Source organism: Topomyia yanbarensis, chromosome 3, assembly GCF_030247195.1.
Source record: "Topomyia yanbarensis strain Yona2022 chromosome 3, ASM3024719v1, whole genome shotgun sequence".
In the NCBI taxonomy this organism is placed as follows: domain Eukaryota; kingdom Metazoa; phylum Arthropoda; class Insecta; order Diptera; family Culicidae; genus Topomyia; species Topomyia yanbarensis.
The window spans coordinates 363,391,392-363,405,990 of record NC_080672.1 but is presented as its reverse complement, the minus strand read 5'-3'; the positions used below and the strand labels follow the sequence as shown (position 1 = coordinate 363,405,990).

The 14,599-nt window shown below is 43.6% G+C and overlaps 1 protein-coding gene across 2 annotated transcripts in view; it reads right to left on the bottom strand.

Moving 5' to 3' along the window:
• LOC131693615 (coronin-1C-like) overlaps positions 1-10,712 on the bottom strand; it is a 177,577-nt gene extending 166,865 nt beyond the window's left edge. The window contains exon 1 of one of the 2 annotated variants that reach the window (XM_058981558.1): positions 9,758-10,712. In XM_058981558.1, the coding sequence (XP_058837541.1) occupies positions 9,758-9,997 (240 nt within the window). In that variant the 5' untranslated portion in view covers positions 9,998-10,712. The remainder of the gene's footprint in view (positions 1-9,757) is intronic. The other variant, XM_058981560.1, reaches the window with a different exon arrangement.
• Between the last annotated feature and the right edge of the window lie 3,887 nt (positions 10,713-14,599).

The window sequence follows — 14,599 nt, the reverse complement described above, 5'->3', positions numbered from 1 at the left end:
CACGTCTTCTTGTACCGGTCGGATTGCAATTGAGAACCGTTTTCACCGGGCTATTGTCCGACATTCTGGCTACGTGCCCGGCCCACCGTAGTCGTCCGATTTTCGCGGTATGACAGATGGGCGTCTCCCCCAACAGCTGATGCAACTCATGGTTCATTCGCCGTCTCCATGTGCCGTCTTCCATCTGCACTCCACCGTAGATGGTACGCAGCACTTTCCGTTCGAAGACACCAAGTGCGCGTTGGTCCTCCACGAGCATGGTCCAGGTCTCGTGCCCGTAGAGAACTACCGGTCTAATCAGCGTCTTGTAGATGGTCAACTTCGTACGACGGCGAACTCTGTTCGACCGAAGTGTCTTGCGGAGGCCAAAGTAAGCACGATTTCCTGCCACGATGCGTCTACGAATTTCTCTGCTGGTATCATTGTCGGCGGTCACCAGTGAGCCCAAGTACACGAACTTTTCAACCACCTCGATTTCGTCGCCACCGATGCAAACTCGAAGCGGGCGGTTCTCATTCTCTTCTCGTGAACCTCTTCCTATCATGTACTTTGTCTTCGACGTGTTGATGGCAAGTCCGACGCGCTTGGCTTCTCTTTTCAGTCTGATGTAGGCTTCCTCCATCTTCTCAAAGTTTCGTGCAATAATATCAACGTCATCGGCGAAGCCAAGTAGTTGAACGGGCTTTGTGAAAATCGTACCACTCGTGTCGATCCCTGCTCTTCTTATTACACCTTCCAGCGCGATGTTGAATAACAGACACGAGAGACCATCACCTTGCCGTAACCCTCTGCGTGATTCGAAGGGACTCGAGAGCGTCCCTGAGACACGTACTACGCACATCACCCGATCCATCGTCGCCTTCACTAATCGCGTCAGTTTGTCCGGGAATCCGTACTCGTGCATAATCTGCCATAGCTGATCTCGATCGATAGTGTCGTATGCGGCTTTGAAGTCGATGAACAAATGATGTGTGGGCACATTGTACTCGCGGCATTTCTGCAGTACTTGACGAAGAGCGAACACCTGGTCCGTGGTAGATCGTTCGCTCATGAAACCCGCCTGGTACTGCCCCACGAACTCTCTTGCAATTGGTGATAGTCGACGGCATAGTATTTGGGAGAGTACCTTGTAGGCGGCGTTCAGCAGGGTGATTGCTCGGTAATTACAGCAATCCAGCTTGTCGCCCTTTTTGTAGATAGGACACCCGACACCTTCCATCCACTCCTCCGGTAAAATCTCCTCCTCCCAAATCTTGGTAATCACCCAGTGCAGCGCTTTAGCCATTTAATTAAAATTGTTGTTTTAAGGTATAGTTTCAATTTACATTTGAGTAATGCAAAGTTTCGAACAAATGATAGAAATGACTTGAGCATTATCGATTTGTACTATCTACAGTTATTAGTATATACCAAACCTGTCAAACCCTTTGTTTTCAAAAATTTTTTTTTTGACATACTTTGTCCTTCAGAATGTTACATTCGAACTTATGCAATACAAATACAGTGAGGACCCGTTTTTAGCAACCCTGAGTGTATTTTAGGCTGACAAAATCCGGACGTATTTTTTCTTTGTTTTTAATAAACCGAAAATATTCCACTTTAGTTCCTACATATATCCTCACTTTCTGATTATTTAGAACAAATTTCCCTTAGAGGGGCATCGCAGTGCAAAATCTGAAAAAGTGATATTTTTATTTTTGCATAAATTGCATCTATAAGATAAGAAAAATATACTCAAAAAAGTACTCGAATTTGGTTTCGTTTGTCTGCTAGAGCTCATCTAACGGATTTTCATATGAGTCTGACCAAATCGGGTCGAGAAGCTGACAAACGTGGATGGACAACATTGGGGGTAGACAAAGCCCAAGTTGATAAAATCGAATCTTTACTGTATTAATAAAAATATTCCGTAATTATTTGCAATATTCTTTTGAATATTTTATTATTTCGAAAAGAATGACTTTCAAATGATGAATGAGCTTGAAGATTTGTAGGTTTTAAAATGCTACGAAAAATTCAATAATTGAGTAAAAAATAAAAGCTCCTCTGGTTACCTGTGAAAAAAAAATGCAAAATTTAAAAACGATTGGTCCAGTATAGATTTTGAGTTATGATATACACTGCAAAACTCGCTAAATTTTCAGTACTTTGTGATTAAATTTTAGAAAATATTGTTTAATTGCGCCATTATTATATGGCACGGTGGGTTTGGTAGAACAACTTTACGCAAAAAATCAGCATCTCTGAAACTTCGGGATATGAAAGAATGAATTGTCCCTTTTCATTTGCGACCAACATGAAAATAATCCATCGAGGGGTCCAAAGTAACCTTTCTCCTGAAGTTTTTTTTTCGGTGTAACATAGGTTTTTATATTGGAACTAGTTAACATTTCTGCCTGTAGATGGTGTTTTGGACATTCGAACAACTAAAAGTGAGAATCTATAGATAACACTAGTTTCCAAACTTTTGGGTGATTGCATTAAGTTAAAAAAAGTGTTTTTCAAGTCAATGTTTAGTCGCTAAACACGAAAACTCTATCCGTTCTGTACAAAATGTTAATACATTAAATAACACGAATTTTATATCACTTGCTGCACCTGATGAAATCTTTCGTCTTGTTAATCTCTTTTCGCCACCAAGCTCAACATTCATTTGGAAAAACAATTATTTCCAAGGTTTAAAAAATAGGTTCATAAATAAACTATAATACAGATTAGACAAGCTAATAGCCTGACCAATCAATCAGAATAAGAATGCAAGAAAAATGTACAAAACCCTACTCAGGGAACGGGTTTGGGCTGCCACCAGCCGACCTGTTAAAAACCACTGCTCTTGCCCAGAACCTGATTCCACCCGGCACCACCTTACGGCATTACTTCGGGGAGGGGTTTTTAATGTGCTTAGCACCCACTCTAATTTAACTACTTAGTAGTTATCTCTCTGTAGAATTACAGCACCACTCCTTGACACACCGTCACTTCTTCACCATCCACACAGACCGCCAATTTCTGCATGCCAGCAGGCAGTCGGAAAGCTAGCTGTGAGTCGCGACATAGGTTTCGTCCCCTACGAAGACAATCTGGACGGCCCTCCAGCTTCCTTGTGCCATTCAGCCCACAACTCGGCTCCCTTGTGCCATTTAGCACCGCAGCTCCCTTCTCGCACCATTCAGTACCACTTACTCGTTGAGCTTCCGACTTGTTCGTGAACTTCTCGGTCTAGTCCCCGACGATGCATCAAGCCTACTCCAACGGAGAATTCCCTGGCGAGAGAGGATCCCTCGAAACCAAGCGGTAGATTTATCCCGGTACACATTTTCGTTTCCGTGAGCCATTAGGCTCCCCGCTTCGCCCCGATCTACTCGATCTAGTCCCCGGCGGTGGACCTAGCCTAATCAACGTGCCAGCCATTAGGTACTGAGGTCCATCCAGCGATTCCGGGACGAGCGTAGCGTCCGGTTCACTGGTGTCCCACCGACCCACTGCTACCTATTCGACGCAGTCTACTCGGTCTAACCCCGGCGGTGACCTAGCCTATTCACGAGCTACCCGGTAGGGTGTCGAGGTCGGTCCAGCGATTCCGGTGGAGCCTGACGTCCGGTTCACTGGCGCCCGACGACTCGCACCCGGGGCTACATCGCGTACTACTCAACTGGTCCCCGGCGGTGGACCCAGTCTGCACTGTCGGAGAGTTCCTCGGCGGCGAAATTTCTCCCGAAGCCTGATTTGTGGTTTTACGGCGGCGTTCTAACCAATGAGGCGATTTTGTTGGTTCCTTCACTACTTTCTCTGCAGCTCGGAGAGTATGCTCATAACCACTCTGTTGACAGCGTCCTAGGTATGCGCGTCGTGGCACATTTCTCCAACGATATTGTCCACTGTCACACCAGATGTACCCCTACGAACTTTTTCGAACCTGTGGCATTCGAAGACCACGCGTTCCGATGTCTCTTGCACGTTCACACACTCTGGGCTAACTAGGCATGTCCAAACCGATGCAGGTACTTCCGGAAGCATCCCTGCCCGGACAAAAATTGCGTCAAATGGAAGTTCAACTCTTCATGCTTCCTACGGATCCAAGCCGACACATTTGGGATGAGTCGGTGCGTCCCCCTTCCTTTCTCCGCGTTGTCCCACTCTTGCTACCACTTAGTCAACGAGTCTGCTCGGACCAGTCTCCTTGCATTACGTGCATTTCCCCGCTGGTAGTATTCCACGCCCTCAGCCAGAGTGATGCAGACGGGGATCTTCCTGGAGATAACGCATACTGTCTCCTACGAATACATTAAGTTAAAAAAAAAAAAGAACAATATGTAAGCACTCGTGACTCGCATGGCCATCAGCCGGAATGTCCTCTTTAGCTTTTCACGGTTGCGCTTGATTTTCAATGCACACCCCAAGCAGAAACCCCATATCGTAGTATCGATAACGAAACAGTAGACGTCGATTATCACACCCAATTGCTTCAGTGCACGCTTCGATGCACTCACTTGCCCTCCGACGTCGATCTGCACCCGCTGCACCGCTTTGCAGTTGCTGACCAACAACATCTCCGTCTTGTGATGAACTATCTGCAGCTTGACCCCGTGTAACCAGTGCTCGATCGCGTTTATTGTCTCCGTCACATACACTTCCACTTCTTCAAAGGTATCCCCCATCGCCGTTAGTGACACGTCGTCTGCGAAACCCACAATTTTCACTTTCCTGGTCAGCTGCAGCGTTAAGACTCCATCGTACATCCCGTTTCAGTGTTACACGCCCGCTGTGACTCGCATTTACTTCTGCCCTTCGCTCGTTTCGTACAACACTCTGCTCTGGAAGCAGCTCCACAGGATTTGGCATAGATAGTCGGGAACCCTCATTCTGTGTAGCGCTGCGGCGATGGCCCCCCAGCTAGCACTGTTGAACGGGTTCTTCACGTCGATCGTGACCACGACGCAGTAGCGGTTTCCCCTTCTCTTTTGCCTCGACGCTTTTTCCGCGCTCTCGATGACTGTGCGGATGGCATCCATCGTTGATATCCCTTTCCGGAACTGCCTCTGCGATAGTCCGTTCTCACTTTCAGCGTAGGTCGTCAGCCTGTTGAGGATGACCCTTTCTAGAAGTTTACCAAGAGTATCCAGCAGGCATATAGGCCGATACGATGCTGGATCTCCTGGTGGTTTCCCTGGTTTTGGCAGCAACACCAGCTTCTGGATCTTCCATCTATCCGGGAAGTAGCCTTCGTCCAGACATTTCTGTAGGACTATCCTGAACATGTCTGGAAACGACAGGATCGCAGTCTTCAGTGCCACGTTGGGGATACCATCCGATCCGGGAGCTTTCTTCGCTTCACTATAAGGAGCTCGTCGTTGGAAACTTGATTGTCACCAGCATTTCCACCGTCTGCATCAACGTACGGTGTAGGCGGCCATACGGTTGGGTCGTGCTTCGGGAAAAGACCCTCCACGATAATTTTTAGTTTGTCAGCGCACATTTCGGCTGGCGTCATTGGACCTTTGATCATGGCCATAACGACACGATATGCATTGCCCCAGGGGTTAGCGTCTACTTCTCTGCACAGCTCCTTGTAGCAGGTGGACTTGCTTAGCACTATCTCGCGTTTAAAATCAGCCCTGGCCGCCCGGAATGTTACTTTACACTCTTCTCTGACCGCCTCTGATCTTGCTCTTTGAAGCGTCTTCTGGTTTTTAGACAGGCAGCCCGGAGGACGCTGAGCCTTTCGTTACACCAGTACGCCGGACGCCGGTAGTTCCTCGGCTCCATTTTCCTCGGCATTGTTACATCGCACGCCCTCGCTACTGTTTCCGACAGCTCTTCGACGCTCGGAATTGGAGTGACGCTGGCAGCACGAAGTGCTTCCACAAAAAGGTCGATGTCCTTTATTTTCCACTTCCGCTCGCCAGTCCTCACTCTCCGCGTTGCAGTACAATTCCGCCGACCAATGGTGTAGTGGATAGCCTGGTGGTCGCTATGTGTATACTGCTCACTAACTCGCCAATTCATGTTATCCATCAGCGACGCGCTGCAGAATGTTACGTCTATGATGGATTCCCGGCCGTCTTTGCGGAATGTGCTAGCGGAACCTTCGTTGCACAGCCTTACATCCAGCTTCAGATCAGATCTGTCGGAGCCTCTACAGTTTCTTGCCTGATGGCCAAAACCCAGGCATCTGAAACACCTCTCCATTTGTTTAGTGGCTCTAGGGATCAATCGCATCGAGCACATCGACCACCCGATTTTGATCTTACCGGTCGACATAAGCTTGTTGGCTGCGGTTAGCGATAAGCGTATCACTGCTGTCTGTGTGCCACTGTACGCCTTCCTCAATCTTATTGATATCTGCTCCTCTCTAGGTTTCCTTGCTCTATTAGCGCGCTTCTCACTTCGTCTTCCGTTGTGATATCGTCCAGATTCCTGCACTCGACCACTGCTTCCTGAACTAATGCTCTCACGTTCCCAGCTCCTCTCACCGCTTCTGCCACAAGTTCCCGGTAGGCCGAGCTCTCGATCAATGGATCTTTCTTCAGCTCGAACATCATTTCGCCTTTCTGAGTACGCCTGGTTCTTATAATGTTCTCCCCAGCTCCTTCAACTTGGGATCCTCTCTCACCCTTTTGAGCATCGCGGCGTACGTCACGCCTTAGTTTGCTTTGACGACTAGAGCGTCTCCCCTCTGCTTCTGATGGCATGGCCGAAGGTCTTGTTTCTTCTTTTATTCCTTTTCTTTCTGTTTTTCTTCCTCTCTTCTGCGGTTTCTACGGTTCGCCATTCACTCTGCGATTGTCGGCTTTTTCGCTGTCCTTCACCGACTTTCCTGGGCTTCTTTCCTTCTCCTCTCCTGGCGTTTCCCTTATTCTTTTCACACAACGAGAATACCGGTCATCCTTCGGTGTCTCATAGGCATCCGCTTCTTTTATCGCTGTGGACTTCAGCGCCTTTTCCGCGTTTTCAGCTCGCTCTAGTAACGCCACCTGTTCGCATTCGGCTGCTGCTACGGCGGATTTGATGGTAATCACTAGATCCTTGATCTTTCCGTGCACGTTGCCCTTGCTTTTCACGAATTCGTAGAGTTCTTCAATTTGTTGCCTCAACTTCGTCACTTTAGGTAACCCAGACTGCTGGTCTTCTTGGGTAACTCTTGGTTTCGGTGTGCGCACCTGAAATCCTAGCTTTCCTTGGCGTCCAGTTGGTATGTCGCCACTCGTGCTCTGTATGGCCTCGCTAGGCTGCTCTCGCTGCTGCTGTTGCGGTTGTACTTGCTGTTGCACTTGTTCGTTATGCTGTCCCTGCTGTCCCCATGGTTTATGAGTGTGTATATATGTATATGTATGTGCGTAAGTATACAGGTATGCATATATGTATAGATATATATTCATACACGGGACATCTGAAAGAAGATCGAGATCGCGATCAGCGGTCCGGCGAAGCTGAGCCTAAGAGGTTGAAGCTAGGTACAGCCCGCGAGTGTACTGTTGCAGGTACTACGACTCAATATAGGGAAAGACTAGGTTGTAGCTTGATTTGAGTGTTAAAAATACTTATCTTGTGGTCCTACTACCCAATTCTAAAATTATTATAGATATCAGGCTAGCTCACAGCTAGTCGAGCTTAGGTAACATTACTACGAATCGCTCAAGTTTACCAATAAAGAGGGACAAGTCTGTCTTTGCAGTGAGACATGATGGCAGACTTAAGCGATTCGTAGTAATGCTGCCTAAACTCGTCTCCTACAAGCAGAAGACAAAAGATTCGTCTGTAAGATTTTAAGCCTCTTTCTAATGACCCTGCAACTTCTAGTTTTCCGATCTGTATATTTCACATCCTTGTTCTCACTTGAGTACTATGGCTCCAAATTTTCATAACTTCCTCTACTCGGTAATCTTTAGCTATTTGAATGTCGATAAAAAGTAAAAAAAAACATGTGACTACATATTAGTCGAAATAAAAAAAGGAAAGAACATGCAACATTTACTTCCATCCTTTTGCGTTCCGCAAGCGAATGATCCCATCTTGCATGTGGTTTCAATGTACCCATTGCTTTATTTTGGTATGTATATCAAAACAAAAATACCGTCTTCCGGTGGCGTGCAATGCTGATGAATATGAACATCTCACTGGTGTGTTATGACGTTGCCTTAGAAAGCGGAAGTTCTGTCATGCTACTCGTATAGTAGAACGAGTTGGGAACTCAACTATTTTTCAGTTCGAGTTTCAGAGGAAACTTACCACCGACGAAAACGTTTGTATAGATGCGAAAAATGCAAGCAAGTGTTGATTCAGTCAAATTACCACACCATTATAAACAACCGAATTGTTTCTCAGATAAATAAAACATAATAATCAACAATCAAAATAGAAGGTGCTTTGCAGTTGGAAATGCCATTTTCTAAATTTACACTGAAACTAAAGAAAACAAAATGTTTTAATGCCTTGTATACAAGAAGTTTGTTGAGAACGACGCACGGATTCAAAAACATTATGTGAAGACAATTTACACATTTCAAAAGATACCTTTTGGGAAAAATTGTTTATAACAATCTAAGGGATCTATTAACTAACAACGGCTCACATCCCGCTGGATAATATAGTTTAGATAAATAAGCCGACCTTTTACGTTGATTTAGAATAAAATAAACAACAAATTTCAAAATTTTGTTATGGTAATACCCCTTAAGCTCGTTTCGCAATGACAGTACTGGATGGATTCAATCCGGAGCGCTAAAGTAACCCTCTAGCATTTTTTTTCAACTAGTAAACCATTATAACAGTGACTACACTTGAACTGCTTTCTGTTTTAACTATCCGGGTGAAAAGACGTCAGCAATGCATGTTATCTTTCGATTTAATGTGCGATTTACGGGTTCCTTCCTCGGGCGTTTTTTTTTCATTCAACTTCTCTCGTTTTCAGCAAGAGATCAAGGCATCGCCGTATCTTGTTTTTTGTGTTGGATTTATTTTTTTTCTGGCTTTGTTTCGTTGCCTGCAATTTTATCGCTTCTTGCATGCACGTCCATCTTCTTCGAGTTGCGCTGAGAAGTACAAAAAAACGTTTCACACGTGTTGCGCGTGTTATTCCATTTTGGGCAGTCAGCTGTGCGCGCTTCTGCTGGAGTTGATTACGACGGTATAGAGGCTGTAAGATGCAGCATAAATTATGAGATTTTTTCATGTTCTATTCGATGATTGTGAAATTGTAGCAGTTCGGTAAAAACATTGCAATGGAATAATAGGAAAATGGCAAACGACATTTAGGAAGAGTTTAGAATTACGAAAGACTGTAAGATAGTTATTACGTAGAAATCAAAAAGTAAACAACAAAATATCGACAAAACTTAGGGATACTACCTATTAATAGCTATATTGCGATACTTGAGTATTCTTCAAAGTATAACCTGTCGAATAAGACAAAAAACATTGTGTCATCAGGATAAAACCTCTATAATCAAAAATTCAAGAAATCGCGGGGTATCGTGTCTAACCCGTGTCATTAAAAAAAGCTCAGTGTATCATCTTATTTCTACTCGCTTGTCTCCTATGTGTACATTGTTTCGAAAGAAACGCAATGACACCAATTGAGACAGAAACCATGAATGTTGTCCCAAAGCTATACCTTACGATGTCTTATCCTAAATTTAATAAGGTTCATATTATCTGACAATAGATAGTTTGCAATTTGGCTATTTTCAAAAACGATAAATCGATTTACACAAATTTCCCCTACGTGAACAAGATAAAAAACCTAATCACATCTTACCTTTTTCACCGGCTTGGCGCAACCTCGCGAATCAACCAGACTATTGTTGCTGCTCTCGTTACCACCGTCAGCGGTTGGGATCGCAGCCGAACTCGTGATTGATGTTACCGCTCCTCCTCCGGACTCATCCGGCAACGGTCTTTTCACCAGCTGCTGCTTCAGAGCCAAAAGCTTTTCATCGCCGGTCAAAGCTTGCTTGCCAATGCTGTCGTTTTGATGAACACTATCCTCTCCACCCATCTTCACACCCGCGCCAATAACTACGCCTTACGAGTAGAGAATTTTCCCTATAGACACTGATTCTAACGGGAAACACGCAATGTTTTGTTTTGTATTTTTGTGGTGCCTTCTATCGTCTGGATATAAGTTCAAGGACAAATTACGGTTTGGATGTATTATTATTCTATCGCTTATTATTACACTCCATTTGGAACAAAGAACTTTTTTAGCACATGAACGGATCGGTTTGAGAAGTAGGTAAGTAAAAATTGAAACTAATAGAAAATTACATAAGCTTACATATAAAAATTGTGGAAAATCGACACACTATTCAAAAAACTAACAGTGATCAATTTTATAATACTTGATAATGAAATAACACTGATTCCGGAAGGCTGACGCCTTGCGTTTTACCGGATTTATATCGCCAACAACTTGTTACTGAACTGTTCTTCGTCGCTTTATGTTTTGATACAATTTCAAGCTTTCTGCAGTCAGCGGAATAATCACAGCACACAAAATACGAGGGAACGTGCTGAACAAAACAACGATATTGCACAAACGCCTGAACTGCTAAGCCTACAAACTGTACACAATTCTCACAGTGAAAACCACCGGCTGACGACGATAGCGCGGTAACAGAGGGAGGAAAAATGCGATGAGCACAATAGATACACTTTTTTGTTTATGAAAAACTACACAAACGCAGAACCAACAGCACCGAACAGGTCAACGAATCTCAAGAGACTGACGGAAGAATCTTCTTTTCAGAGATGCCAGGTACTGTTTTCAAATGTCTGCAGTAATAATTTTAAAAGTCTGGGAAGAACAAAAAATGTGAGGAAAGCTAGTGTAACCAAAAGCCTTTATATTCAAAAATCTGCAAATATCTGCAACCAAACTAAAAAATCTGCAAATATCTGCAACCAAACGGAAAAATCTGCAAATATCTGCGCCATCGAAAAAATCAGCAGCTTAAATTAAAAGTCTGCGAATTTGCAGACTTGTCTGCAAATCTGGCATCTCTGCTTCTTTTTTCGCCGGCTAGCCGCGCCGCTCATCGTTCTCTCGCACTAGTTCGAGTTCATCTTTCTCATCGTCACAGCATACCTTCTCATCTCACCTAGCTATCATTCACCAGATTAACTCATTAGTTCACGCAAAGTCACTGTTTGGTCGTAACAGGGTGTATCATGATTCTTGTTTTTTTTTTGCATTAAAGTTCTTGGCAAGGGGTCAGTCGTCAGTGTCTTAGCACAAATAGAGTTGTGCTTGCGCAAACAAACAATCATAAAACAATAAACATTATAGTTATTACTGTTTCATAATTGTTTGACGCACTGTTCTCGATATACAATAAAATTTCAAGTAACAATCAATTTTATTGTTCAACAAAAAACCGATACAGTAAATTCACATTAAATTTTACTGTTTACGTGAGAAAAATGTATGGAAAAAATCGATTTTTTAGTGTTAAGATACATAACCACCCCCCTTTTATACCGTAAAAGTCGATTTTACATTGAAATTTACTGTAGAAACGTCAAAGTTTATTGTTTTTATATTGTAGCATAACACTAGAATTCACTGTAAATTATTGAAAAATTGCTGTACTGTCACAGCGAAATTCATAGTTTTGTTGCTGTACATTTCTATTCGGGATGTGCCGCAATGTGCCACGAAGTGCCATTGTGTTCAGAAAACAAAAACACGGGTGGATGCACGGGAGCTATTTGCCAACTCAGATGCGCTACTTGCCCTTCAGTTTTCCGGCAAATACGATCTTAATTGCAACATTTGAGCGATTTGCCGCCCTACCCGCCCTTAAATTGCTCACGGAACGCGCCATTTAATCGCCACTAATTTCCTAATACGAAAATTTTAAAAAAATAGTTAATCACCACCAAACTATAGGAAGAATCAATGGTGAAATTTGTATTGCACACCAAAACTTACCACAATCTGACGTTTATTAAGACTTTACGTCGGGGATATTGTTCTTCTATACTTACACACAATTCCACAATTTACCCACATTCGTTGGCTAAATGAAGTGCGCTGGACAAACAAAATACAAGTAAGAACACCAAAGCTAAAACCAAACATGAACCGCCATGTTTGAAACACGCGAAAACTTACAAACGACTCCACAATTTCCAACATTCGATGGCTAAATGAAGTGCACTAGACAAACAAAATACAAGCGAGAACAAGCCAATTATTAAAAAAACACAATTTTATACTTAAGCCAAACATGAACCGCCATGTTTGAAAAACGCAAAAAACAATCAAGTCCATTTTAGCCGCCAGAAAATTTGTCTAAGTATTGAAATTGCCTTTAAATCGCATTCGCAAATCGCATTTGTTCCAAGGGGCAATTAGCACAGGCGAGTTGAGTCAAACGTCAAACTATTTAAATCGCCTGACCATGTTCGTCCGCCTTTTTTGACTGGGGTGCCACACATGTGATAACGAGTGAAATGATTGTGTATTACTGTGGATCGTATTCTTATATCGTGTTTTCGTTAATAATATAGTGTATATGGCACATCGTTCTAAGCGACTCACTTCTTGGTTCTTATCTATCAAAAAATAATCGTTGCTTTTATGTGAAAACACACCCGTATAAATAAATACCATTCTAGGAATGTTTTGAACTATTTTCAATCTATTCCAGTAATACTCACAAATAGTAACACCAATGGAAATAATACTGTTATATTCCTATCATTATAATTAAACCACAGACTAACAGACATAACACTCAAAAACAAAGCTTCGCCCGCTTTAACGGTCATTTTAAATATATTTGTAGTTGGGACTGTGGCCACATTTGAAATTATGGCGCCACTGGCATATGAACAAGCATATGGGGGATAGACCACTAGTGAAAAATTGTTCCCAAACCTGAGGGGTAACCCACCAGTAAATGAGTGATTGGGACTGTGAATAAAAGGTGGAGCTAGTGTTCTGGGAAAATTGCCGGATCGATGTTTTTTGAGGGAATTCCCTCATAGTGTTATGTCTGTTAGTCTGTGATTCAACTACCAAACAACTTTTTTACATTTTAACGACATTCGTCAATTAGCTAGAGATTACTGGGTAGAGAAAGTTATGAAAATTAGAGCCATAGTACTCAAGTGAGAGCAAGGATATGAAGTATACAGATCGGAAAACTAAAAGTGGCAGGGTCATTAGAACAGGCTTAATATCTAACGGGCTTAACTTTTGCCTTCTGCTGATAAGGATCGAGCTTAGGCAGCATAACTACGAATCACCCGAGTTCACCAGCATGTATCCTGGCATAGACAGACTTGTCCTTATTTACCTCTCTGACATAAAGTCTTAATGAAAGTCAGATTGTGGTAAGTTTTGGTGTGCTATACCAATTTAACCATCGGTTCTTCCTATAGTTTGGTGGTGATTACCAAGTTTACTGATAAGTTTATGTGAGTAGATAATGAATCCGAGAATAAGTAATATTTGTAATTTTCATATTAGGCAATTAAGGGCGATAAATGGCGGGAAGAGCGGCAAAAAAATGACGGCCGCAAATCGTCCAAATGTTGCATTTGAAAAAGCCCCCAAATTGCCAGCAATTTGCTGGCAGATTGTAGGGCAATTAGCGCATCCGAGTTGGCAAATAGCCCCCCATTAGCCAGCAACTTGCCCTTTTTGACTGGGTGAATTCAGGGCGATGAATCCAATCGCTTCCTTCAAATACAACATCTACTATAGTGACGACGAAAAGGCAGAACATGGAGTTGGTTTCATAGTGATCGGCAAGCAGATGAAGCGTGTTATAAGGTGGAAACCGGTTAACGTGCGAATCTGTGTATTGAGGGTACGGGGCAAATTCTTAAACTACAGCTTTTATGCACCGACAAACGATAAACCAGATGACGTGAAGGACGCGTTTTACGAGTGTCTCGACAAAACATACGGAGAGTGCCCAAAGCATGACGTGCATATTGTTACCGGGGACGCCAACGCTCAGGTCGGTAGAGAGGACTTTTTCCGTCCAATCATTGGTAAGGAGAGCCTTCACTCTGTAACCAATGACAACGGCCTGAGACTAGTGACCTTCGCTGCAGTTAGAGGCATGGTCATCAGCAGCACTTTGCACGCAAAGATACATCCGAATGGCGAAACTTGCAATCAAATAGACCATGTCCTGGTAGACGGCCAACACTTCTCGGATGTTATAGATGTGAGGACCTTCAGAGGACCAAACATCGACTCTGACCACCATCTCGTCAGTAAGATTCTAGCACGGTTATCAACCGTAGCGAACTCAAGAACTCAGCGACCGTTGCGTTTCAATATCCAGCACTTCTCAGCAGAAGGTGTGACGGACGAGTACCGCCAGAAGATTGATTAGCGGATAAGAGGATCAACGTAGACAACAAACTTAACAATCTGTGGGAGTCAATCCACGGAGCGGTGAGCACAGCAGCGCGAGTAGTAATAGGTACTGCTCAGAGACGACCCAGAAAATGCTGCCAGAAGCCGGATGTTAGTGTCTGGAACCCGGCAGAACAGAGAGCGGTACAAGGAAGCAAGAGGAGCCGAAAAAAGAATTCACCGCAGAAAGAAAAAGCAGTATGAGGAGAACGTCATTAC